The 24,518-nt window shown below is 42.1% G+C and overlaps 1 protein-coding gene across 2 annotated transcripts in view; it reads right to left on the reverse strand.

Moving 5' to 3' along the window:
• Positions 1–751: 751 nt before the first annotated feature.
• The window catches only part of C14H3orf70 (chromosome 14 C3orf70 homolog), a 32,758-nt gene continuing 8,991 nt past the window's right edge, over positions 752–24,518 (reverse strand). For both annotated transcript variants that reach the window (XM_060172104.1, XM_016191177.2), the window contains exon 2: positions 752–6,194. In XM_060172104.1, coding sequence (XP_060028087.1) covers positions 5,638–6,194 — 557 coding nt within the window. In that variant the 3' untranslated portion in view covers positions 752–5,637. The remainder of the gene's footprint in view (positions 6,195–24,518) is intronic.

A 24,518-nucleotide genomic window follows, 5' to 3' on the forward strand; every position in this document is an offset into this window, starting at 1 on the left:
AAAGTTCTCATTCCATAAGCATGATGTTTCATTTGCTACTTAATTTTTATTCAGTGAGAAATTACTGTTCAAGTCCTGTAGAGCATGATTTTGTTGCCTTACAGAGTAGTGAGGTTTTTTCCATTAAAGGGAGAAAAAAAGTTCTTACTCCAAAGGGTTCTGTGAATTGTCATGGGCAATAAAAAGGGGTCATTCACCTTCTGCACCTCATCTTGGATGGAACTCAAAGGAATCATTTGAGTGAGTTAAGCCAGAAGGAGAAGGAGGAATATAGGATGATCTCACTCATGAACAGAGGCTGAGAAATAAGAACAGAAGGGGAAACACAAAGCAGAACTTGGACCAGGTTTGGCATATTACACCAGAGTAAAGGACTCTGGGGAGGGCAAGGGGCTTTCAGGTCCTGGTGCAAACTAGTGGAGGGGGACCTAGGCTGGGGCTAAGAGTATTTTGCAGAAAACTGAGAAATTTTACACATGTACCAACAACTGTATTTTCTATAAACCATTCATTCTTTCCCAATTAAAAAAAAAAAGAGTCTATATTTGGTTAGTGTTTACCTGCACTAGTTTTTATGCAGTCTAAAGTGGGATAGTGATGTAAACTACTTATTTTCTAGCACAAAGTAAGACTTGATATAAAAGTCCCACTGTTTGCCAGCATAGCAGATTTTGGTTTTGTTCACCTGTGTTATTTCAATCAGGCAGCACCTCTCCAAAGGGGAGGCAGGGAGGACATTCCAAACCACAAATGTCAGTACAAAAGGGGGAAAAAGTCACATTTATTTCACAAGATAGTCATTTCCTAATGTAGCATACAGAAAGGAAAGTTGAGCTGGAGGAAAACAATGTATATATAATTTTAGGAAATTACAGAAAGGTCAACATTGTGTTTAAAAAATAGCACAGTACGTGAACGTTGCAAGGTGATGAACAGCCTTCAAAAGTGCATGTGACACAAAGATCATGACACTCAATATGAAACTGCTTGTGATGATTTGCTTTCAGACTTGTTCAGACTATTAAGAAAGCACCGTTTCCATCTTAATAGGAAAAAAGAATTAACAGAAACATGGCCCTTTCCTATATAGTCAACTCTCAATTATCCCTAAGAATGAAAGTGGTGGCATAGAAAAATTTTCAAAGCACTGATTTCCAATATGAATTTTGAGGAGTTACCCCTGTACTTGTGCTTGGATGTAAGAACATTCCTGAATTCACAGCACTGATAAAGTGAGTAAAACCCCCCAACTCCTTCTCCCCTCCAGAGTGGGCAGATACAGTAACAGGCTGGGGAATAATCCTGGCTCCTTCAGCCTCTGGAGAGAGAAGCCAAGAAGGAAACTGTTAAAGCTTTGTTTCCCTCACATAAAAAGTCAAAACATGCCAGTAAGATTTTGCAAACAAGATGAAATAATCAAGTGCTGCTTTGTATAAATATTCCTTGAACTTGTGCTTTTCCCCCCTGTGCCTAGCAGTATTTATACCGCCAAACTATTTGGGTGTCTTGATAGCTTTCTAAGTTATTTGGTTGCAGCCTATTATCAAATAGAAAAAATCTACGTAAAAGAATTTTGTTATGCATTAGTCCTTAAAGAATCACAATGTTTCAAATTGGCCAGAAAGTGGAGATTAAGAAGTAAGACTGCCACTTCCTAGAGAAAACAATATATATCCTAGATCAAATCCAAAAAGAGTATCTGAGTGGTCCAGGAGATGGATAAAGATTGAATTCAGTGGATAAAGACTGAATTCTCAACCATGAGGTCCCAAGTTCAATCCCTGGCAACACGTGTACCAGAGTGATGTCTGGCTCTCTCTCTCTCCTCTCTCTCTCTCTCTCCCTCTCTCTCCCTCCCTCTCTCTCTCTCCCTCCTTCCCTCTCTCCCTCCCTCCCTATATTTCTCATGAATAAATAAATCCTTAAAAAAAAAAAAAGCATCTGAAAGCCCTTCCCGACGTAGTTCTGGTGTGGTGGCCTTCTTTCCTCTTGCACTGGTGTTCAACTACAAGTTTCCTTTCCCAAGAAAGCAGCTGCTTTTATTCAGGATTTCCTTCAAATTCTCATTCCAAATGTTAAAAATTACAGGGTTAAAAAATACCCAAGATTCAACTGAAAGCCTTGTTTGCTAACATACCTAACAGTTATAAACACAAAAACATATTAATTGCTTGGTCATTTCTCAGAAAAAGTTGTGAACATATTTGAAGGTTCAAAAGTAAATTTCGGTTGGATATAAAACTAAATTCCATATAGAACTTACTCTCTATTTCCCACTTACCAGCTTTTATGCCAACATTCAAACGGTGGGGTTAATGCCAGGTTTCCACAAAAACACAAAAAAGCAGTTTCTCCATCCATACATCACAATCCTTCACTCCAACTGATCACATTACTAGATCAAATTATAAGGCTTTCTTATCTCTCAAATATATAAGTATTCACCAAAAGATTATTAACATGACTTTGATACCTATAATACATATTGCAGTCTACAGTTTCTAAAGTGCTTATAAATATGCTTATACAAATGAACAATATAATATCAAGATTACAGAGTTCTTTTATATAATATAGAAAAGAATAGGCCTAGAATTTATGTTGAAACTACACATTTTCATATTCTTAGAAGTTGCTTATGGAATGCAGACATAAACAAACAATCCTGGACTCCTATCTAATTTTCAGAGAATTATTAACAGTGCTAGGACCAAAACCAACCAACCAACCAAACAAACAAAAGGTGTTTGTGCTTTACTTAGAAAAAGGTTATTTTGAGAGTTAGGAGCATGTGCTATGTAGAATTGAATGGAACATCTCCAATTCTATAAAATAGTAGTAAGGTTTACTAAGTTTTTAATTGTAATGAGATTGTGTAAATATTTAAAGTGATCAACAAGCATTACTAAATTCAAAAATTCCATTAAAATGGTGACTCATGGGGATGGTAGTTCACGAGTTTATAAAACAGGACCCTGGGGAGTCGGGCGGTAGCGCAGCGGGTTAAGCGCACGTGGCGCAAAGCTCAAAGACCGGTGTGAGGATCCTGGTTCGAGCCCCCAGCTCCCCACCTGCAGGGGGGTCGCTTCACAGGCAGTGAAGCGGGTCTGCAGGTGTCTGTCTTTCTCTCCCCTTGTCTTCCTCTCCTCTCTCCATTTCTCTCTGTCCTGTCCAACAACAATAACATCAATAACAGTAACAATAATAAAACAAGGGCAACAAAAAGGAAATATTGTTTAAAATCTTTAAACAAACAACAACAACAACAAACAGGACCCTGGGCAAAGTTGTGGAGCTCACTTAACGAAGGGCCCTGTCCTGATAATGGCCAGCTGTGGCCTACGACCATGTATTCCCATGGCTTTGGAGACGTGGTGGCTTCCAGCTTTCCAGCTAATTTAATGGACTAGAACTGACAGGGATGGTACAGAGATGACCCTCCTTATGCCCAGTGCAGGGGATGCAGTGCTCTCACCCAAAGGGTGGGCACAGATGGGGTCCTGGTGTTGCTGCTACCACTCTGAGTACACAGCAATGAGCCAGAAAGCTGAGGCTCTCAGGCATCCTGCTTCCAAACCCGCCTTCAGCTGGTCACCGAATCACAGGAGGCACTGAGAACCCAGGCAGGGCTCTGCAGCTGCCCCCAAACCTCCCTGGTGGGGGGGGGAAGGGTGGCAAGGCCAGACTGGGAAAGCCCCTGGGCCACCCCCACTGCACTGGTCCTTTTCTTTGCCCTGCTCTTCTGGATTTCTTTGCCCTTCGTTAGTGGTTTCACATGTTGAGTCTTCACATTTCAGTAAGTGGGTGTTTTGCGCTGCACTCTCATCTAGCACAGAGTTTTAACTAATGTTGTCTTCAAAGAGAAATGCATATTCTGCTTCCCATATCCTACAGGTGTGTGGGGCAGCCAGACCTAACAAATTGTTCTAGTCAGTCACCAGAACCACATATACGCCTAAGATGGCAGATTCTGCTGAGAGTGGCCAAACGAGGTTTCAAGGAAGAACACAGCAGGCCTCTCTCAATTCCTATGACACAAACGAATGTTACATAGAAGAGACGTGCTGGAATGCTCACAGCACAAGACAGTGAGTGGCGTGAGCACACGCGTGGAGAGTTAAAATGTAAGAAATGCATCTCCAGCTCCAACTTGGATAGTTCCAGTTTCATTAGGCCATATTTTTTAATTTCCTAAATTTTAACTAGACCTCAGAAAGAGCAGATTTGTAGAAAGGACAGATAACCAACTCACGCAAGAACACCTGGTACAAATGGAGATTGGAAGCAGAATTCTGAAGAGAGCTAAATGAGGAAGAATTATTTGCTATTTTGTGTGTGCGTGAAAACAGAATGTGTGCGACACATCATGTTTATTCTAGTCAAGTGAATGAATATTACACAAAATATTTTCTCCTGGCTTAGCAATTTGAACTGCTTTTACATTTGTATAAAAAAATCCATGCATCATCTGAATGCTTATCCATTTCTCACCTAAGTGTTTATTCTAAAAATGCTTCATACAACCAAATGAAGCAGAATTAATCAAACCTATTAGATTCATTCCTAACCCCTAGGGAAATGCTGTCTTGAGCATTGCCATGCTAACTAAAACTATTACTGATACATATTTTTTTCTCAAGAAGTCAAATGTGGCTGCCTCTTAAGTATATTACTGGTAAAACTTGCCAAAAAAAAAAAAGTCTTACTGTTTGAAGAACAATTAAGAAAAAGAGGGAATCTGGGAGGCCTACCCAAGAGGCTGGCTCACACTCTGCGACACCCTCCCCTAACCCCACCGAGCCCAATCCAAGTATTCCTCTTGCCCGGGTCCCACAACACGCTGGGTCCTGTCCTTACGTGTGTTACTTCCTCTACTTTGATTAATTCTCTACTGGATTGTGTGTCCCTCCATTTTGGATGTTGGGTCTTTTTCTTTCTGTATCCCCAAAACACCCTTTCTGTGTGCAGGTGCTCAGCTAAAGCTGGAGTGTGCATGGGATTGACGGTGTCGTCTCTTCTTATGTTCAGCCCCAGGTCATGCAGGGGTTGCAGACACTGGCCATACCTGGGGGCTGACTGGGCTGCCAATCACACCTCCCAGAAGTAAACCAAGGCAGCGCTGGCTCAGAGCCAGTGCAGGTGGTGAGGAGAACGGGAAGGGGGCAGAATGGCATCTGTAATACTAGTGAACACTATTCCATTCAAATGAGCTGATTTACACATGGGACTGGCAGAGTAGGGGTACCAGTCAGCACCCCCAAAGAGATGTCCAGAGTTTCTCTGTGAAGAACTGGCTATTAAAATATATATAATATGTCCTTCACTCTGGGTAGAGCCTCAAACCTAATCCATGATATTCTGATCAAAGTTCTTAGTGAAATTAAGGCTGGGTCACAAGTCATGACACCAGATGCTACATAGAAAATTAGTTGAGATACAAAAGAAAACTAAGGAAAAAAAAAGAATGTCTTAGTTACAAGACAAATTGCAGAGTAAACCTAATTAGCAGACCAGTGAACTGCTATGGTTATTAGAGAGGGGTAGAAAATATCAACTGCACTGGGAAAAGGCCCCATCAGACAAAAGTAGAAAAACTCAGCCTGGATCAGAGGACTCAGCCTCCTCCAGCAGGGACCTTCACACAGTGGTTTCTATCGTTTCAATCACTTCCAGATCTGACTGTGAGGGCGATAGCAGGGTGCACTCGTCTGGCTCCCAGCTGCTCTCGGGGCTGTAATCTTCCTCTGAACTCAGTTCTGCCCCTTCTTCTGTATCTTCATCACAGGATTCCACATAGTGAGCCCCGATGGCATTGATCCCGGAGTCCTCAGAACTTGAAGGAGAAGAGCAGGGATCTATTTTTGGTGTATTGCTCTCTTTTGAAATTAAGGCATTGTGTGCAGAGACCTCCTCGGGGTTCATTTTGTGGGGATGTGGTGCCAGCTGCTTCTGCACGTAGCACATCTTGCCATTGATACATTTTACCTGATAGTTGTCGATGAAGAGGTCTGAGATCATACAGTACCTTGGTGAATCGGGGGGCAAAGGGGGCTGGAAGACAGATGCAAATTTCAAAAAGTGTTCAGTGAGTGAGACTGAGATCTGAATGGTGTTTGTGGGTTCCCGCGGCCTCACGGGAATCTCAGTGCTAGGAAGCTGCTCCACGGGGGTCATAGGCTGATACACGTATTTGCCTGTGGGGAAACACAAGAAATAAAAGGTGGATTAAAAGGGACAGTGTAACACAAACCACATTCACACAGTAACAACGGTGGCCTTCTGAGATCTGAGTGCTTAAAAAATATATTTAACATCTCAGAAGGAGCTAGAAACAGAATCACTCATACAGTTATAGTCGAACGTGGAGCAAAGAAACTCAACACTATAAATTTTTAATTTATTTTTCATCTTTTCTTTCTCCGCCTCTAAGGAGTCATGCTTGTTCATCTCCATTGATCCCAGCAATGGTTTTTCTTTTCTCTAAACAAAGGGTGAGTGGCAGAGAGGGAAAAAGAAACAGAAGGAAGGAGCATCAGCACTGCTCCACCAGCCGTGCAGCCTCCACTAAGCATACAGACCACGAGCTTGAAGCCCAGTCTTACTCATGGCAAAGAGTATACTCGGAGGAGGAGGCTTCGCAAGCAGAGAAGCGGTGCTGCAGTGTCTCTCCTCTCACTCTGTCTCTCATCTTCTGCCAAAAGGGAAAAAAAGAAAACAGAACCTGTTGCTGGAAAAGGGAAGAGTTGTGCATGGCCATGACGGCAAGTGGGAATGCTGATGTGCGACCATAACCACAAAGTCGCGGCGTGTACTCTAGTGGGTAAGCTGTCTCCTAGCCCCCTTTAATCTTTCTGATGCTTCTGAAGGAATCAGACGGACACTATCATCCTCATCTTATCCACAACATCAAACCTCACTACCCCAGACTGCAGAATATGTTGTCCTGTGGTAAAAATCCAAGTTCTAAAAGAGCACAGTGTGTCATGAAATTATAATTGCCTTTGTCTCTAATGGTTCTGCTAATGTGTACATTCACAAACTGGGGAGTATGTGCCAGTTTATTATCAGGATCCTGAAAGACTTCTTGTTTTTTGGTTTCTGTGTGTTAATCAGTGCATACACTTAAAAAGGGTGATGTTCTCAACACCCTCAATAACTGAGAAAAGGATCTCGGTGTGAAATGATCTCTTTCAAGATCCAAATGATCACTGACCCACATAGGAGATATTCTTCCTGACACCAACCCCAATGACTATAAGCCGAGCAGAAGCAGAGGTACAGGGGGAGGCAGGGAGACCCGCTGATGCTTCTAGGAAAGCAGGACATTCATCTCAAAGGTCCCCCTTCCCTGAATGCACAAGGGCTTCACACACAGTTTACATAGGAGAGAAGCCTAAGTGGAATCAGAGAAGCACCGTGTCTGTTACCGTGTGCCAAGTGCTGAGGAAATAGGTCAGCGATGAAAATTACTCATTGTCAAGTCTGAAGTGATCTCAAAATAAATCTTGAGAATAAAGGGGAAAGAAAGAAAAGAAGGAAGAAAGGACAGAAGAAAGGAAGGGAGGAAGGGAGGAAGGCAGGCAGCCCACAGATAGAAGCCACAACTGTGAATGCCGTAAGTAGGTGACTTACCAGTTGGTTCATATGGTATCTGCTGCACATATTGTGACTAGGAGTCATCACACATCCTTCCCACATGTGGCAAACATCTTTCCCGACACTGTGACTCACACACACACACACACACACACACACACACACACTCGCTCCCCCTTCCAGGGACTGAAGGGGCCGGAAAGCCACTTCAGACATCCTGCAGCTAACTCACTCACGGTCCAGGGGACCTACACCCATTTATTTTATTTATTGATCAGACTGAAAAGTCTAGGATGGGAAGCACATTTGGAAGAAAGCCCATTTTCAGTCTTTCATGAAGCAAGTTCATTCATCCACGAGAGAACAGCCATTTCAGAGCGTTAGTATGAGTGTTGAGCCATATGCCACGAAAGAGGCAAGAGCAGTTATCTATTAACATGGGCTAAATCTGCTTATATGCTTCTTATTTATTGGCTCCTGTACAAGAAGAGGAGAAAGGAGAAGATACACTTACATGACACACTTTCTTTACAACTATGCAACCCGAAGAATAAATTCAGTTTTCTTCTGGAGTGCTACATGAAAATGGGACATTTTTAAATGGTTGTCCCTTTGTTTACGAGCCTGGACCGGATTCACGCAAATCTAATGATTTCTGGGGGAAACGCAAGTGAGAGGAACCTATCCTAGCTGCCTGAGTAGGTAGGCTTACACTCTAGTACACATGTTCATTTCTCCATTGTCAAGGGGCATTACTCTCTGTCAGGCAAAGTTCTGCTCAGGTAAGATGTAACTGTCTGGCGTGGCACAGTGGTTTGGTGCGGCACTGCAGAGCCTCTGTTTCTAAGACTATATGCATTATCAGCCGAAGAGGCAAAGGAGGCAGACTTCCAAGTCTCCCCTCCAACCCACCAGATGCAGAGAGAGCCATATGCAGACGAGGGGCACAGAAGGGCTTGGAGAATGGAGGGGTCCTACTTTCTTCTTTGCACAAAGTGGTGAACAAAACACCCACAATGGGAGTCTGACACTTTTTCCTCTTGGCTGGTAGACCAGTGGGTATGGCCAGCACTAAATAAATGCTTGTTGCAGAGCATTAAGTCCACTGCTGTCAAAGGGACGTTGGGTCTAGTTATCCACTTGTCAGAGCCATGGGAGTCTCCTGGCAGCGGACCTTCAGGCCTAGGAGGACCAAGGCAATAGTCTGCAGACGGCAGGAATTAACCTTGAGGTTTCTGTGACCACCCTCTCCTCACTTAACTCTTGTAGGTTCACCCCATCTCCAGTCCCTTTCTCCTTACTTTATCCCTCCTACTTCTCTCTCTAGTTGTCCCTTCAAACTCTTCTTTTCTTTTCTTTTCTTTTCTTTTCTTTTCTTTTCTTAGTGATTTAATAGTGCTAGGCAAGACTGTGGTATAAGAGGGGTACAATCTCACACAATTCCCACCACCAGAGTTCTGTATCCCATCCCTTCCAATGGAAGGGTCCCTATTTTTTTTATCCCTTTGGAAGTATAGACCAAAGATCTTTATGGGGTGCAGGAGGTGGGAGATCTGGCTTCTGTAATTGCTTCCCTGCTGGACATGGGCACTGGCAGGTCAACCCATACTCCCAGCCTGTTTCTGTCTTTCCCTAGTGGGGCGGGGCTCTGGGGAGGTGGGGCTCCAGGACACATTGGAGAGGTCAAACTCTACTTCTCTTAAAGTACAGAAGATGCAAGAAATAGAGTAGAATGGGACAGATATAAACTGCATTGCAGAGTGTCCGTGTCCTTTCACAGGTTCCACTTGTTTAAGTACGCTCACTTGGGTGGGGAAGACAGCAGTAACCTTGCAGAGCAGTGCTGGTGCCGCGCGTGAGCGCCATCTGAGACACCAGGCTCACACCCCCACACCAGCACACACTGGAGCTGAGAACTGCTCTGCTAAAAAGGAAAAAAACGCAGTGTAAGTGTGCTTACTTAGGGGACCAGGGAAATGGCTCAGCAGAGAAGCACCTGCCTCACACATGTGAAGCGGCTCTGGGCGTGGTCCTGGCACTGCCTGGGAGCAGCAAGGAGAATTTCATAGGTGGCAGAGTGGTTCTTTGCTCGCTCACTCGCGCTCTCGCCACCTTTCCCCCCCCTTCCATCTCAAATTCTCATTCTTAAAAAAAAGAAAAGTTGGGGGCCATGTGGAGTGCACGTGTTACAATGCTCAAGGACCCAGGTTCAAGCCCCGAGTCCCCACCTGCAGGGAGAAAGCTTTGCTCAAGTGGTGAAGCAGGGCTGCGGGTGTCTCTCAGTCTCTCCCTCTCTGTCACCTCGTTCCCTCTTGATTTCTGGATCTCTCTATCCAGTAAATAAACTAAAGATGTAAAAAAAAAAAAAGTTGGACAGAAGAGGTGATCTAGCATGTGTGAGGCCCTGAGTTAAATCTCTAGCACTAAGTTTAAGCAAACAACAGATCAATAAATTTGACAGTCATTCTGTGATGACACATAGGTACAGGTGTAAAGAGGAAGGGATGAAGGGAAAAATAAAGATGGCGCAGTGATAAATCAGTTTTGCTTGCTAACTGGAAACATTTATTTTACTAATTGAACCCTTCAATTATCGAATTATCATATATACCAAGCTGTTTTATTTGCTTGAACACACATAAATAATAAAATAAAAATTGTCTGAAACGTTTAGACTGAACCAGGTTGCTGAGTACTTGCCTCTAATCCCCAGATAACTTCTGTTCTGGAGGACACTATGTCGTGAATATCCATGTCCACAGTCAGAGTCCTGGAGCGCTGCAACGTCCCAAAGGACCAGCGATTCAATCATGTCCGTGCAACTGTGCTTACTGGGAGAACACAATGGGCTGACGTAATTCTGTACCAGCTAGGCTTGAAATCAAGCACTTTCTAGTCACTTAACCAAGAAATTTGATTACCACTATACTGTTTTCTGAGCAATCCTCTTAATTAAGAATTGTCCGTGTTACTTAATGAAATAAGTGGATGAGAATTTTTAAAACTTAAATCTCTGAAGGGAAAAAGATGCTCAGAGAGAGTTGAGGAAGGCAGATGGAACATACAAGGAAGATCCAGAGGAGCCGAGGAGACAGCTGGCTGGGGCAGTGCAGGGCCTGCTGCCTGAGCTCCACTTTGGTCCCTAGTGCTGCATGTTCCAGCCCGGCCCGTATGAGCTGAGAAAAGACATCACAAATAGGGTCTATTCATTCAGCATGTCCCATTAATGATTATACACCCACAAAGAACTGGAAGCAGGATTTTTTTTTTTTTTTTAAGATAGTAGTAGAGAGGCTGAGAGTGAAAGAAAGTATAGCACTTCCTCCAATATGGTGGGACCGGGCATGAATCTGGGTTGTACATAGGGAAAAGCTTTTTAGTGTGTGTGTGTGTGTGTGTGTGTGTGTGAGAGAGAGAGAGAGAGAGAGAGAGAGAGAGAGAGAGAGGAAAGAGAGAGGGGGGGGGAGAGAGAGAGAGGAGAGAGAGAGGAAAGAGAGAGAGAGGTTGTCTTAAAAGAAATATTTATATGCTCATGTTCTGAGAAGTATTGTTCCCAATAACAAAAAAGTGGAAGGAACAAACCTAAGTGTCCACCAGTGATAACCCTGGTGGCAAAAATAAACCAACAAACAAATAAGTAAATGAGAATGTGAAGCTGAACCTTTCAGTACATTCTATCAGTAAGTATGTGCCGGCGATTTATCTCACCACAGATGTTGGTGAGCGTGTTATCTGCCTAGATCTTTCTATTGTACAGCTGGTGGTTCTTCTCTTTGGAATGATCAAGGATTTTGTGAAGAGGTGTCTGAGACTATGCAAATGTCCTCTTTCCCATCATGTTTTCACCTACTTAGTGTGAGCATCCATAAATGAGTCTGGTCTGCCAAACAGAGGCCTTCAAGCTGCATCCCTCTGTCCGTCTATCCTGACTAGTGAGAAGGCTACATAAGCAAGAGCTGTTCCTTCTCTACTTATCAATTGTTTAATATTTATGTGTGTAACCACAGACTCGTAGGTGCTTCAATCTGTCTACAAATTGTAGTCTGTTATTATCATTATTTTGTTGCTCAGATTGTCCTAGACTCAGGTCTTGGGATCGCCTGTCCTTTCAGCATGTCCCAGGTCCCTTCCTCTCTCTCTTTTTTTTTAATAGCTCCTTGTTTTCTGACACCATTAAATATTTCTGGCTTGCAGCCCTGCCCTAGTCCAAGAATAAGCCATTTCTCCAAGGAACTCAAGTTCCTTCTCTTGAGAAATAGGTTCTCAAAATATTTCTATGGAGTCAAATCTTAGTTTGTTAATGAATGAGCCACTGAATCACTGACAAAACTCATTCACAGGAAAGTGAAAAATAATTTCAATACCCGTTTTTACATAATATGAAAAAATAAAAATAAACTTTAAAAACTCATTCATTTATCTGAAATCTTTTTTCAAGAGAGTTGAAGTCATTTTATCAATGAGAAAACTGATTAATAAAATACTTCTTAAGATCACCAGAACCAGGTGTGCTAGATAGGTAAATGAAACATGAAATTTATGCACTTCATTTCTTTCATCATTTTCTTGGAAAAGTTGATGGTTTACAGTAGTTATTGATACATAAACTTCACTTCTTTGCAAGGGAACTAGTTTAACATTTCAATATTTTCTCAACTAAAAGCCAACCAAAACTCATAAATTCCACTATTCTTTTTTTCTTTTTCTTTTTCTTTCCTTCTTCTTTTTTTTTTTTTTTTTACCTCCAGGGTTATGGTTGGGGCTCTCAGTGCCTGCACTATGAATCCACTGCTCCTGGTGGCCATCTTTTTTCCATTTTGTTGTTGTTGCTTGTTGCTGCTGTTGTTGGATAGGACAGAGAGAGATTAAGAAAGGAGGGGAAGAGAGAGAGGGGGACAGAAAGATAGACACCTGCAGACCTGCTTCACTGCCTGTAAAATAAACCCCCTGTAGATGGGGAGCCCAGGGCTCAAACTAGGATCCTTGAGCCGGCCCCTGGCTTTGCACTATGTGCCCTTAACCCGGTGCACTACCCCCCCCCCGCCCTGTTCCCCACCCCCACTATTCTTTTCTTTCTTTCTTTTTCTTTAAGACACTGGTTCAGAATTTTTGCTTGGTCCTCTCTTTTGGTGTATAGCAATACTATGTATTACATATTCCTTTCACACTGCCTTGATAAAACACTAAACATTTTGTTTTTACCCAGGTACTTTTGGTTAAAGAAAAAAAAAAAGTGAGGAGGTGGCACAGTAGAAAGAGTTTAGGACTTGGAGATGTGAGGTGCCAAGCTCAACCCCCGCCCGGTACCACATGTGTGTGCCATATGAGTAATAGATGTTTTTAAAAAATTAAAAGTGAAAACGCCTTTTATTTTCTCAAGATAATGTAATAAAATAGAAGTCAGTTCTAGGGCCCAGGCCTCATGACAATCCTGTATTCTTTCTTCACAAAGATACTCACTGCTTTGTTAATTAGGCTCAAATAAGGTTCTCAGTAGTTTACACTATCATTTCCTACCATTTAACACCAGATAATAACCAAATTGGAGTGCAGCACACAAAGGGAAGGGGGAACCAAAATAATCGCAGAAAATAGTGAATATACCACATTAAATCGTTAAAACTTTGTTTGTTTTGGATCAGCAGAGCATATTGGTTTTTAATAAAGGCCATTTAGGGGAAGTGAACTTTTTGCTTTTACAGATGATTTTATGACTCATAAATGTGTGTCCCCATGACACATGAGATATATTGCTCTCGGGAAATGCAAAATAATTTTAAAATTAGCCCGGGCAAAATATAATTAGAAAGGTAAATCTACTTAAAAAAAAAAAAGAGTGGCTTAAGGACAATTGTATTCACAGTTCAATTCTTTCAATTTATATATTGATCCACAATTATATTTACGTTATTCCCAAGGCCATTCATTATATTGAAAGTAATGTTTAACATTCTACTCAGCTCTATCTGTAGTGTGCACTATTTGCTAAGGTGAGTAGCATATTGCAAACTAAAAGCTAAAGAACATTTATTATAGCCATTCTTGTTTTTTTACTCCCCACCATGTCTCACTGGCAATCACTATAATAAGTATTTTTGTACTTTGGGATATACGAATGCTGAAGTTCGGTGCTGGGAGGTAGCGCAGCGGGTTATGCACACATGGCATGAAGCACAAGGACCTGCATTAGGATCCTGGTTTGAGGCCCCGGCTCCCCACCTTCAGGGGAGTGGCTTCACAAGTGGTGAAGCAGGTCTGCAGATGTCTTTCTCTTCCCCTCCTCTCTCAATTTCTCTGTCCTGTACAACAAGAACAACAAAATGGAAAAAAAGATGGCCGCCAGGCACAGTGGATTCATAGGGCAGGCACTAAGCTTCAGATAACCCTGGAGGGACGGACACACACACACACACACACACACACACACACACACTTTGGTCCATACTCCCAGAGAGGGAGAAATGTTAAGGGAAGATGACCAGAGGGCTCTGAACTCCAATTCCATTGGGACTCAGAGAGAGAAGAGCAAAAAAGGAAGGACATTTGGAAATAGTAATAGGTGTAGGTGTGACTTAGAAAAGATGAGAAGGCAGGACCATAGGGGAAAAATGGGCAAATGTATATCAATCTAGACAGTTATAGAAATAACAGTCAACCCATATCTGAAACCTTGGGAGAATTACTGTAGCTTCCAATGGAGGGAATGGGGACGCCAGAACTCTGGTGGTGAGAATGATGCATAATTATACTCCTATTATCTTACAGTTTTGTACATCAATATTAAGTCACTAATAAACATTTAAAATATAAATGAAGTCAATTTTAAGATGTGATCAACACCTCTGAATTTAGAAAGGGTGGTCTATGACGTTAAGCTGCAGGAAGTAATTCACTAACGCACCTAGCTTTAATTCTGTCTCCAAATTCCCACACCCAAGAGGGCAACTGTTTAATAAAAGTTTTTTTTTTGGTTAAGTAATTATTATTAAAAAAAAAAAAAAGGCATGGGCTGTTAGAGTAAAAAACAGAACTGGCATAAACCCATGTCAGAGCAGGACTGTGAGTTTGGCATTTGGAGTTCAAAGAGTTGACCAGGGGAACAAAAGAAAAGTTTGTAAGCAAGACTGAAGCTAGATAGTGGGCTAAGAATAAAAAAGCAGGAGGATGTGCTGGAAGAGGAAGCCTTCTATACTACTGGTGGAAGCACAAACTAGCCCACTAAAGAAAAGATTCATCAAAATATTTAAAATGGACCAATCAAACAACCTAGAAATTCCTCTCTAGGTAGCTGGCCCAAGAACACAAAAGTATTTATCTGAAGAGCTCTATGCTTATCTATGTTCACTGCAGCTTTATTTAATAGTCAAAACTTGAAAACATGGCTGGATGGTAGTGCACCCAGTTAAGTGCAGGTGTTACTATGCTCAAAAGACCCATGTTCAAACCCTCAGTCCCCACCTGCAGTGGGGAAGCTTCACAAATGATGAAGCAGTGCTATAGGTGTCTTTCCCTCTCCCCCCAGTTTCTCTCTGTCCTATCAAATAAAAAAATACTTATTTTTTTTAAGTACTGAAAACAGCCTAAATGTCCAACAACATGAGTGGTTAAGAAAGCTGTGGTAGGGGGCTGGGCAATAGCACAGCATGTTAAGTGCACCTGGTGCAAAGCTCAAGGACCGGTGCAGGGATCTTGGTTCAAACCCCCAGATCCCCACCTTCAGGGGGGTCACTTTGCAAGCAGTGAAGCAGGTCTATAAGTGTCTTTTTCTCCCCTTTTCTGTCTTCCCCTCCTCTCTCAATGTCTCTCTGTCCTATCCAACAACAACAGCAATAACAATAACAACAAGGGCAACAAAATGGAAAAAATGGCCTCCAGGAGCAGTGGATTTGTAGTGCAGGCACCAAGCCCCAGCAACAACCCTGGAGGTGCAAAAAGAAAAAAGAAATAAAGAAAGCTGTGGTATATGTACACAGTGGAATACTCCTCAGATTAAGAAATGATAAAATCCTCTTTTGGAAGAACATTGATGAGATTAACTTATTCATAGGTGAACCCCTTTAATGAGGGAGGAGAGGGGTGGAGAGGGAGAGGGGAAAAGGGGAGGGATAAAATTAGTCAGTGGGCCTTAGAGATAGCTTGAACTTGTTGCCCAGGTTCAAGCCTCAGTACCACACTGGAGATGTGACGCTACCAGAACAAGTTCCAATGTTCTGGTCTCTCCCTCTCTCTCTCATTCTCTTTCTCTGTCTATCTGATCAAAACAAAAACACCCTGTAGCTACACACATGTGAGGCCTGGCTTCTGTAAAAATAGAAAAGAAACTCATTAGCAGCTGAGGAGGTGGCACAGCAAGTAGACTCTGGGACACAGATACGAGATCCTGAATTCTATCCCTGGCATTGTATATGCCACGCCAGTGTTCTGGTTTTCTCTCTTTTTCTCAGTAAACAACTTTTTTTTTTGCCACCAGGGTTATTGCATCATCACCATCATCACCATCATCATTATTAGATAAGAGGGAGGAGAGATAGGAGGAAGAGAGAAGTACAGACACCTGCTAACCTCCTGCATCACTCATGAAGCTCCCCTACAGGTGTGTGAGCAGGGGCCTGAACTCGAGTCCTTGCTCATGGTAACATGTGCATTCAACCAGCTGTGCCGCCACCTGGCCCCCTAAATAAATAGCTTAAAGATTAAGAAACTGAGGGCTGGCAAATGGCTCACTTGACTAGTGCACCGCTTCGCCATGTGTGCAGCCCAGCCCCAACTACACTGAAGCTTTGGTGCAGTGATTTCTTTGCTCTTTCTCTGCTTCTGTCTCTCATTCATTTCTTCTTCGCCTTCTCCTTCTTCCCTCCAAGGTTATCGCTGGGGCTTGGTGTCAGCACTATGAATCCACCGCTCCTGGAGGCCATTTTCCCCATTTTATTGGATAGGACAGAGAGAAACTGAGAGGGGTGGGGAGACAGAGAAAGAAAGACACCTGCAGACCTGCTTCACTGCCTATAAAACTTCCTCCCTGCAGGTGGGAAGCCGGGGGCTTGAACTCCAATGCTCATGTGGGTTCTTGTACTTAGTACTAAGTGCACTTAACCGGATACATCACCTTCTGGTCCCCTCTCTCATTCTTTCTATCTGAAAATTCATCCTAGAGCGGTGAAGCTGTAGAGAAAACAATACAGCAAACAAACAAAAGTTAAGTTTATACTTTGTAGCCTAGACTAAAAGACATAGGCACCTCACTTTACTGCATCTCATAAATTACGTTGCTTTCAAATTGAAGGTTTGTGACAACCTTGCATTGAGCAAATCTACTAACACCATTTAAGTGAAGGTATGAGCATTATTTTTTCAGATATAATGTTTTGCTTGCTTAATAGGCTGTGATGTAAACATGGCTTTTATATGTATGGGCATACGAAACATGCATGTGACTTACTTTATTGCAATAGTCACTTCAATGTGGTATCTGAAACTGAATTTGTGGTAAGTCTGAAGTAAGTCTATATGAAATGTTATATATTAAATACTAATGATTATTGAGAATTTTAAAGTTTAAACTGGTAAACAACTAAATTTAATATTAACAGAGCAAACTTTTATGAGAATGCACTTTCATTTGTTACTTGAACATTGCTGGAACTATAATTTTCGGGGTATAGTTTCCTTTTCTTCCTTTCTTTCTTTCTTCTTCTTTTTTTAATCACCTCTCCTCTCCTCTTCTCATTTTATTTTATTTATAACAAGGAAACACTGACAAAACCAAAGGATAAAAAGGGGTACAACTCCACACAATTCCCACCACCAGAGCTCCGTATCCCATCCCCTCCCCTGATAGCTTTCCTATTCTTTATCCCTCTGGGAGCATGGACCCAGGGTCATTATGGGATGCAGAAGGTGGAAGGTCTGGCTTCTGTAATTGCTGAACATGGGCGTGGACAGGTTGATCCATACTCCCAGCCTGCCTCTCTCTTTCCCTAGTGGGGTGGGGTTCTGGGGAATTGGAGCTCCAGGACACATTGGTGGGGTTGCCTGTCCAGGGAAGTCTGGTTGGCATCCTGCTGACATCTGGAACCTGGTGGCTGAAAAGAGAGTTAACATATAAAGCCAAACAAGTTGTTGACTAATCATGAACCTGGAGTAGTGCAGATGAAGAATTGGGGTGGAGGGTGTTTCCATTTTGTAGATAGCTAGTAGGCATATTTTAGTTATATTCCAAAGAGCCTGTGGCTATACTAGTTTTTTTGTTTTTGTCTTTGTTTTTTCCCTGACCCTGAAATTTGATATGCAGGTGGATCCAAGTTAATGTCTGGGGAGAGGATGTCATGGCTAGAAAAAGGACCAGAAAGCTGGATCAGGGAAGGGAGTAGCTCCCAAATATGGGGAAGGGGTATAAATACTGTTGACTGTAAACCCCATTGATCTGATGTGATCTGGGGCCCATATTCAGCTTTCTTTCTTTTTTTTTTTTTTTTTTCAACCAGAGCACTGCTAAACTCTGGCTTATGGTGTTGCAGGATGTTGAACCTGGGACTTTAGAGCCTCAGGCATGAGAGACTCTTTGCATAACCATTATGCTCACTGGGATGCATTGGATTGACCTGCACTTAATCGCTGCACTACTTGGGATGCATTGGATCGACCTTCTCGTGGTGCATCCCGTGAGTACCCATTCATTGGGGAAACTGACGATCCTTCCTAGCCGACTGAATCCACATGGATCCCAGTCACTTTCAAAGCCAGCAACAAGCAGCTCCTGACAGCTTTCAACCTGACGCTGTTGACTGGCTATGGAAGAAGGGCAAACGCTAGAAGAAGAACCATTATGCTATCTTCCCCACCCCTGGACCAATAATTAATGTCAAAGATAACTAGGAAATGTAAAGAGAACTTACAGAATACCCTTTGGTATTCCTCCAAAGGAAGTGATATCTAAAACAACTGTACTGAAAGTATTTCATTTGAAAAAATATGAGGCAGCCTTCACAACAGACCAACACATGCTAATCTTAATTCTACATGGAAACATTTCAGCAGGTAGGTTGTGAGTAACATGAAGCAGCTTTATGAATGAGACCAGAACATGGTAGCTAGCAGAATACAGTGCAGCTTTTTCCCTGGAGCCTGGTCTACAATGACCTTAGAAGAGAACATTAGAGAAGGACAAGGAGAAAGCTTACCATCCCACATAGCATGAACAACAACAAAAGGCAGAACCAACCATTCCAGCGAAGAGGTCCAGGCTGTTTTTGACAAAACTGAAACAATGAGTAAACTAAACCTCAGACTTTCAGCATTACGATAGGCAGTGTTGGAACGCAGACATTTGACCATGTTGCTGAAGTGGTGACAGACGGCTCTGTGGCTTGAGCCTACTGACACATCAGTGAGATTCTGTAATACAACAACACTGACTTTCAAGGTCAAATAACCTTTCTAGGAATTTTTTTAAATTATCATTTGAAAATACAAGGGGAGAAAGAGAACATCAGCACAAATATGTCAGCCCACCCCTGAGAAACAAAGTCACAGTTATTCAGGTTGGAATATAGTGGGGGGGGAACCCCCCTCAGAGACAACAGCCCCACCACAAATGCAGTGTATCCAGGTGCAGTTCCTGACGTATCGGGGCTGATCCTGGGCTCTGACTGTGCAGATGCCTCACGCAAAGAAAACCTCCACCGTGTGCTTGAACAAGGCATAGAGGAAAAAAATGTTTTAAATGCAGCTAATAAAGAACGAAATCGGATTTTCTGTGAATACTACGCAGACTATAAATCTGAAATGTCAGGTGAAAGCTTCCTCGTGGCTTCAAACAAAGATGAACAAGACTTTTACTGCTTCTGGCTGGGATACAAGCAGGCCATATTCATTTGAAAACAAACCTCTCCAAGAATTCTTGGATGAATACTAACATTCAGAAAAAAAAAAAAAAATCTACCGTTTGCCCATACAGTCTCAAAAGATTACAAATGATGTGATGGAGGCAGAAAGCATTTTCCTCTGCAGTAAATATTGTTATGAACCCACAGGGGGCAAAAGGCTGTACTCACAAATTACACTGCATGAGGTAACTCATTTTGAAACTGCTCATTTTAATGCTCCGAGGGTGTGATGGTTAATTTGATGTGCCAATTCAGATGGTGTTTCTGAATGAGGCTCACAATTACATCTGTGAACTTTGAGTAAAACAAACGGTCCTCCATATTGTGGGTGGTCTTCCCCAGCCAGTTGAAGGCTTGCCTGAATAGGTCAGCAATGACAAAAACCAGTCTCCCCAAAGGAGGAATTCTCCAGTGAACCTGTCAGCTCACACACAGATTTTGGGCTTGTCAGCTTCTGTAACAGGATGAGCAAACCCTTGTGTGTGTGTGTGTGTGGGGGGGGATCTCTTCTATATGTACACACATCTTACTAGTTCTGTTTCTCTGCAGAACCCTGACTAATACAGTAGGTGATAAGATACTGCCACAACAATATGCCCAAACATGTCCAAATTGATGAATGAGAAAAACTCTTTAGTCCGGTACCCATATTCCTTGATGAAGCCACCACAAAAGAACTTGTATCTTACCTTCAACTCTCTCTCAGACCAACTAACAAGCTGAACTGAAAAGTCTAAATCTTCTTTAAGGCAAATAAGCATGTGTACGATATATTTTAAATCAAGTAATTCATATGGCTAAATATAGTCTGATTCTGTTATAAACACTGATGGGGTTCACATACATCATGGGTTTTTCAAATATTTTCACCAAGTTTTCTAGTAAATATTCTCAGCATGATTTCTTCCTGTTGCTAAGTGTTTGAAAATATGGATCTTTTCCCCTGGAATTCTTTTTCAAGTAATTTTATTCTAACTGTGATAGTGAATAAAGCCAAACTGCATTCTGAATCCAGTGTTCCAATTCAATATCTTCAAATTATGCTGAGTACCTCAAATGTTTTGAGTGTTTCCATTTATTTCTAATTATTTCCCTTAGGTATTTTGAATCTTTATAATAGGGTTCCTGTGACTCTATACCACATTCTAGGTAATTAATGTTCTACAAAGCCAGGATCATCACTAGAAAAAGGTTGCTGTTTTCTAGCTTGCATAAAAGTCCAGATAGAACAACTACAGTAAGTTTTGTAGTAGAAATTGAGAGTGTCAGAGGAGAAGAGAAATGGAGGAAGAAATGAACCACAGGGAGGCAGGAAACACTTGTGATGTCTGGGTTGAAATCAGGGGACTAGAGGCTTGGGGAGAATGTCAGGCTTGGGTATGCCAACTAAATCAGGCACAGAGCGCACAGAGCAAAGATTTCCACACAATTAAATCAGTCCAGTATGGCTAGAGTAAGTAGTAAGTGTAAGAGGAAAAAGAGTTCCAAAAAGACAAGCAGGGATGGGAGGAAAGGGGGGGGTGAAGCTGTGGAAACCATGATACACAGGTGGACTCTAAAGATGTTGTCTAGAAGGTAATGAAGAATTACTAAAGGACTTGAAGTGAAAAGGAAAGAAGTCAAGGGCATATTTGTGTCTTTTAAAAGATCACTCAACAGTGTGGAAGTAGGATCAAAGGTTCAGGGAAAGAGAGACAGCGTACACTGTAGGAGAAAAATGAGTGAGAACCTGAGTGAGGTAGCGGCAAAGAAGCTAGAGGCGAACAAAGGTCAATTCTGTAAGGTTTGATGTGTAAGGTAAGAGAGAAGGAAAAGCCAAAGATGATTCTCAGGTTTCTGGTGTGAATAAGACAGCTGGTGGTTGTTAAAAAAATACAAAATGAGGGAGTCGGGTGGTAGCGGATCAGGTTAGGTGCATGTGACACAAAGCACAAGGATCGCATAAGAATCCTGGTTCCCTACCTGCAGGGGAGTCAGTTCACAGGTGGTGAAGCAGGTCTGCAGGTGTCTGTCTTTCTCTCCCCCTGTCTTCCCCTCCTCTCTCCATTTCTCTCTGTCCTATCTAACAATGATGACATCAGTAACAACAACAACAACAATGAAAAACAATGGCAACAAAAGGGAAAGATAAATATTAAAAAAATAAAAAAGAAATACAAAATGGAATTCTACTTCTGTGAAAGATGAACTAGTAGGGACCAGAGGTCAGACTCCTTGCCCAAAACAGCCGCCACAAAATCCCAAAAGAGAGAAGATACAGGGGCTGGGCAGTGGAGCACATAGTATGAAGCGCAAGGATCCTGGTTCAAACCCCCAGGTCCCCACCTGAAGGGGGGGTCACTTCACAAGTAGTGAAGCAGATCTGCAGGTGTCTGTCTTTCTTGCTCCTTCTCTATTTCCCCTGCCCCTCTCAATTTCTCACTGCCCTATCCAAAAAATCGAAAAAAAATGGCCACAGGAGCAGATTTGTAGTGCAGGCACTGAGTCCCATCGATAACCTTGGAGGCAGATAAATAAATAAAATAAAAACAAAAGGAGAGTGAGAAGACAGGACAAAACAGTTTTCAAGACACGGGACACCAGAAATCAACAACAACAATAATAAAAATACCTCCAAGAGACAGGAAACAAAAGAGGTACACCCTCCAAGTGTCCAAATTCACTGCCTTGAGACAATTTCCTGGCCACATAGAGCAGAGAAGAAAGCTGCATGGAAGTCTTCAAACATACTGTGGGAGGTGAGAAGACTAATATCAGAGTCCAGGGAGAGAAAAGAAGCCCCAGTAGCAAAGGAAAGAAGAGCAACAGAGAGAAACCCAGAGATCTGCTATGTACCCGTGGGATTCAGAAGATGATCACATGGATGAGTATAGACATACGGGAAACTATACAAGACTATGAAAAGAACAAAAAAGGAAGGAAGGAAGGAAGGAAGAAAGGAAGGAAGGAAGGAAGGAAGGGAGGAAGGGGACTAAAGGAAATGGTGCCAACATTCTCACAGAGTTGTTCCAAAGGTAGATTTTAAAATTCCTCATTTACTAAGCATTGAATGTAGTACTCAGGAAGGTCTTGCTTAGTATTTGAGGAAAATTAGCCCTCGAGTGAGCACTGCTCCTAACCTTCTAAACAAATCATAAAAAACAAAAGTGAAGGGCTAGGAGATAGTTCTCAGGGTAGAGCAAGTTCTGTAGCATGGGTGGAGACCTGGGCTTGAGTCTTCAGCACCAGAAGAGCTTCACAAACAGTGGAGGCATGTTATAACATCTCTCTTCTCTCTCCCGTCTCTAAGGGGGGCGGGGATCTACCATGAGCACAGGTGCAAAAATCCGAATGAAAGGGAAATAAACTTCAGGTTTCAAACTGTTTCTATTGTTTCCAGTTACATCCCAGAACTAAGATCAATAATCTTTAGAGAAATATAAAATTATCTGGTCAAAGGTGAATTTTACAATGTTGAAATCAGTTGGAGACTGCCAGATAGATCAAGAAAGGAGGAAAATATACCCCGCAGTGTGGAAACTACCCACCACCTGTGCTCATGTGAAGCTCTTCTGGTGCTGAAGACTCAAGCTGCGCTACAGCCCGACTCCCACATGATTTCTAAGGATTCCCTCCCTTCTTGTGGGTTAACTTTTTTGCTTTCTTTAAGCGTGACAGTCTGATTTTTTTTTTTATGAAATCCAGTTTATCTTTTCTTGTCTGTGATTTTGTGGTTATAGCTAATAAAATGTTGTTTAGTTTGAGGTCATTAAAATTCTCTGTTTCCTTCTAGGAATTTTGTGGTTATACCTCTAACATCTAGATCTATTACAAGTGAATTTTTTGTACATCTTGTATGATTGGAAGTCTAACTTCTAACCTGTTGAATATATGGACTATAATTATAAGAGTTGTTTAATGCTCCTGCTAAATTTAATATGTCTTAGAAATCATGTGGGAGTCGGGCTGTAGCGCAGCGGGTTAAGCGCAGGTGGCGCAAAGCACAAGGACCGGCATAAGGATCCCGGTTCGAACCCCGGCTCCCCACCTGCTGGGGAGTCGCTTCACAGGCGGTGAAGCAGGTCTGCAGGTGTCTATCTTTCTCTCCCCCTCTCTGTCTTCCCCTCCTCTCTCCATTTCTCTCTGTCCTATCCAACAACGACGACAACAATAATAACTACAACAATAAAACAACAAGGGCAACAAAAGGGAATAAATAAATAAAATAAATATTTAAAAAAAAATCATGTATAAGGGATTTGTGTCCAGGATATGGAAAAAACTCTTAGACCACCACAACAAATAGACAAATCTTCTTTAATCATCATCAAGACTTTAAATGCTGAGTCAACTTTTTCAGACAGAGAAGGAAATAGGAAGACAGAGAAAGATACCACAGCACTAAGGCTTCTTCCAGGGCGGCAGGGCCCAGGCTGGCGTTTGGGTCACATGCATGACAAAGCATACAATCCAGATGAACATTAGGTTTTTTTTTTTAATCATTTTTATTTTGATGTGACACTACATTATATAAGTTTCAGATGTGTCGCTGAAAATCAACATTGGATTACACTTAGAAACATCTTTTTTTCAGTTTTTCTTCCCTGCATCTGACTTAATTAATGAGGCAAAAATACTCTGTACTAATCTGCTTTCTTCTAGTTACTACTAATACCAAAAACTCCACTCTTTTTCCTAGTCTGGATTAAAACTCAAGAGGCTAATATCCAGTGTAATTACTGCCTCATGGGCCTCTAGACTTTAACTTCTAATCTTTGAGTTCCCTCTGGTACCAGAATTGCGGTGCCTGCCTTCAAACACAGAGCTACATGTGAAAAGGTTTATAATTGCTGCCATTTTTTTTTTTGCTTCCGTATGTAATCCAGAATTTATCTCAGTTTGCAGCAAGAAGATGACATTCTGTTATCTGCCCATTAGACTATCTCACCTGGAAGTCCCACATAGTCATGTTTCTTTTTAATTTATCACAGTCATATTATAAACTTTTGTTACTGTCCCTTAAAAATAAAAGTATAGGGGCAGAACAGTGGCACACCT

This window comes from Erinaceus europaeus, chromosome 14 (genome assembly GCF_950295315.1).
Source record: "Erinaceus europaeus chromosome 14, mEriEur2.1, whole genome shotgun sequence".
Classification (NCBI taxonomy): domain Eukaryota; kingdom Metazoa; phylum Chordata; class Mammalia; order Eulipotyphla; family Erinaceidae; genus Erinaceus; species Erinaceus europaeus.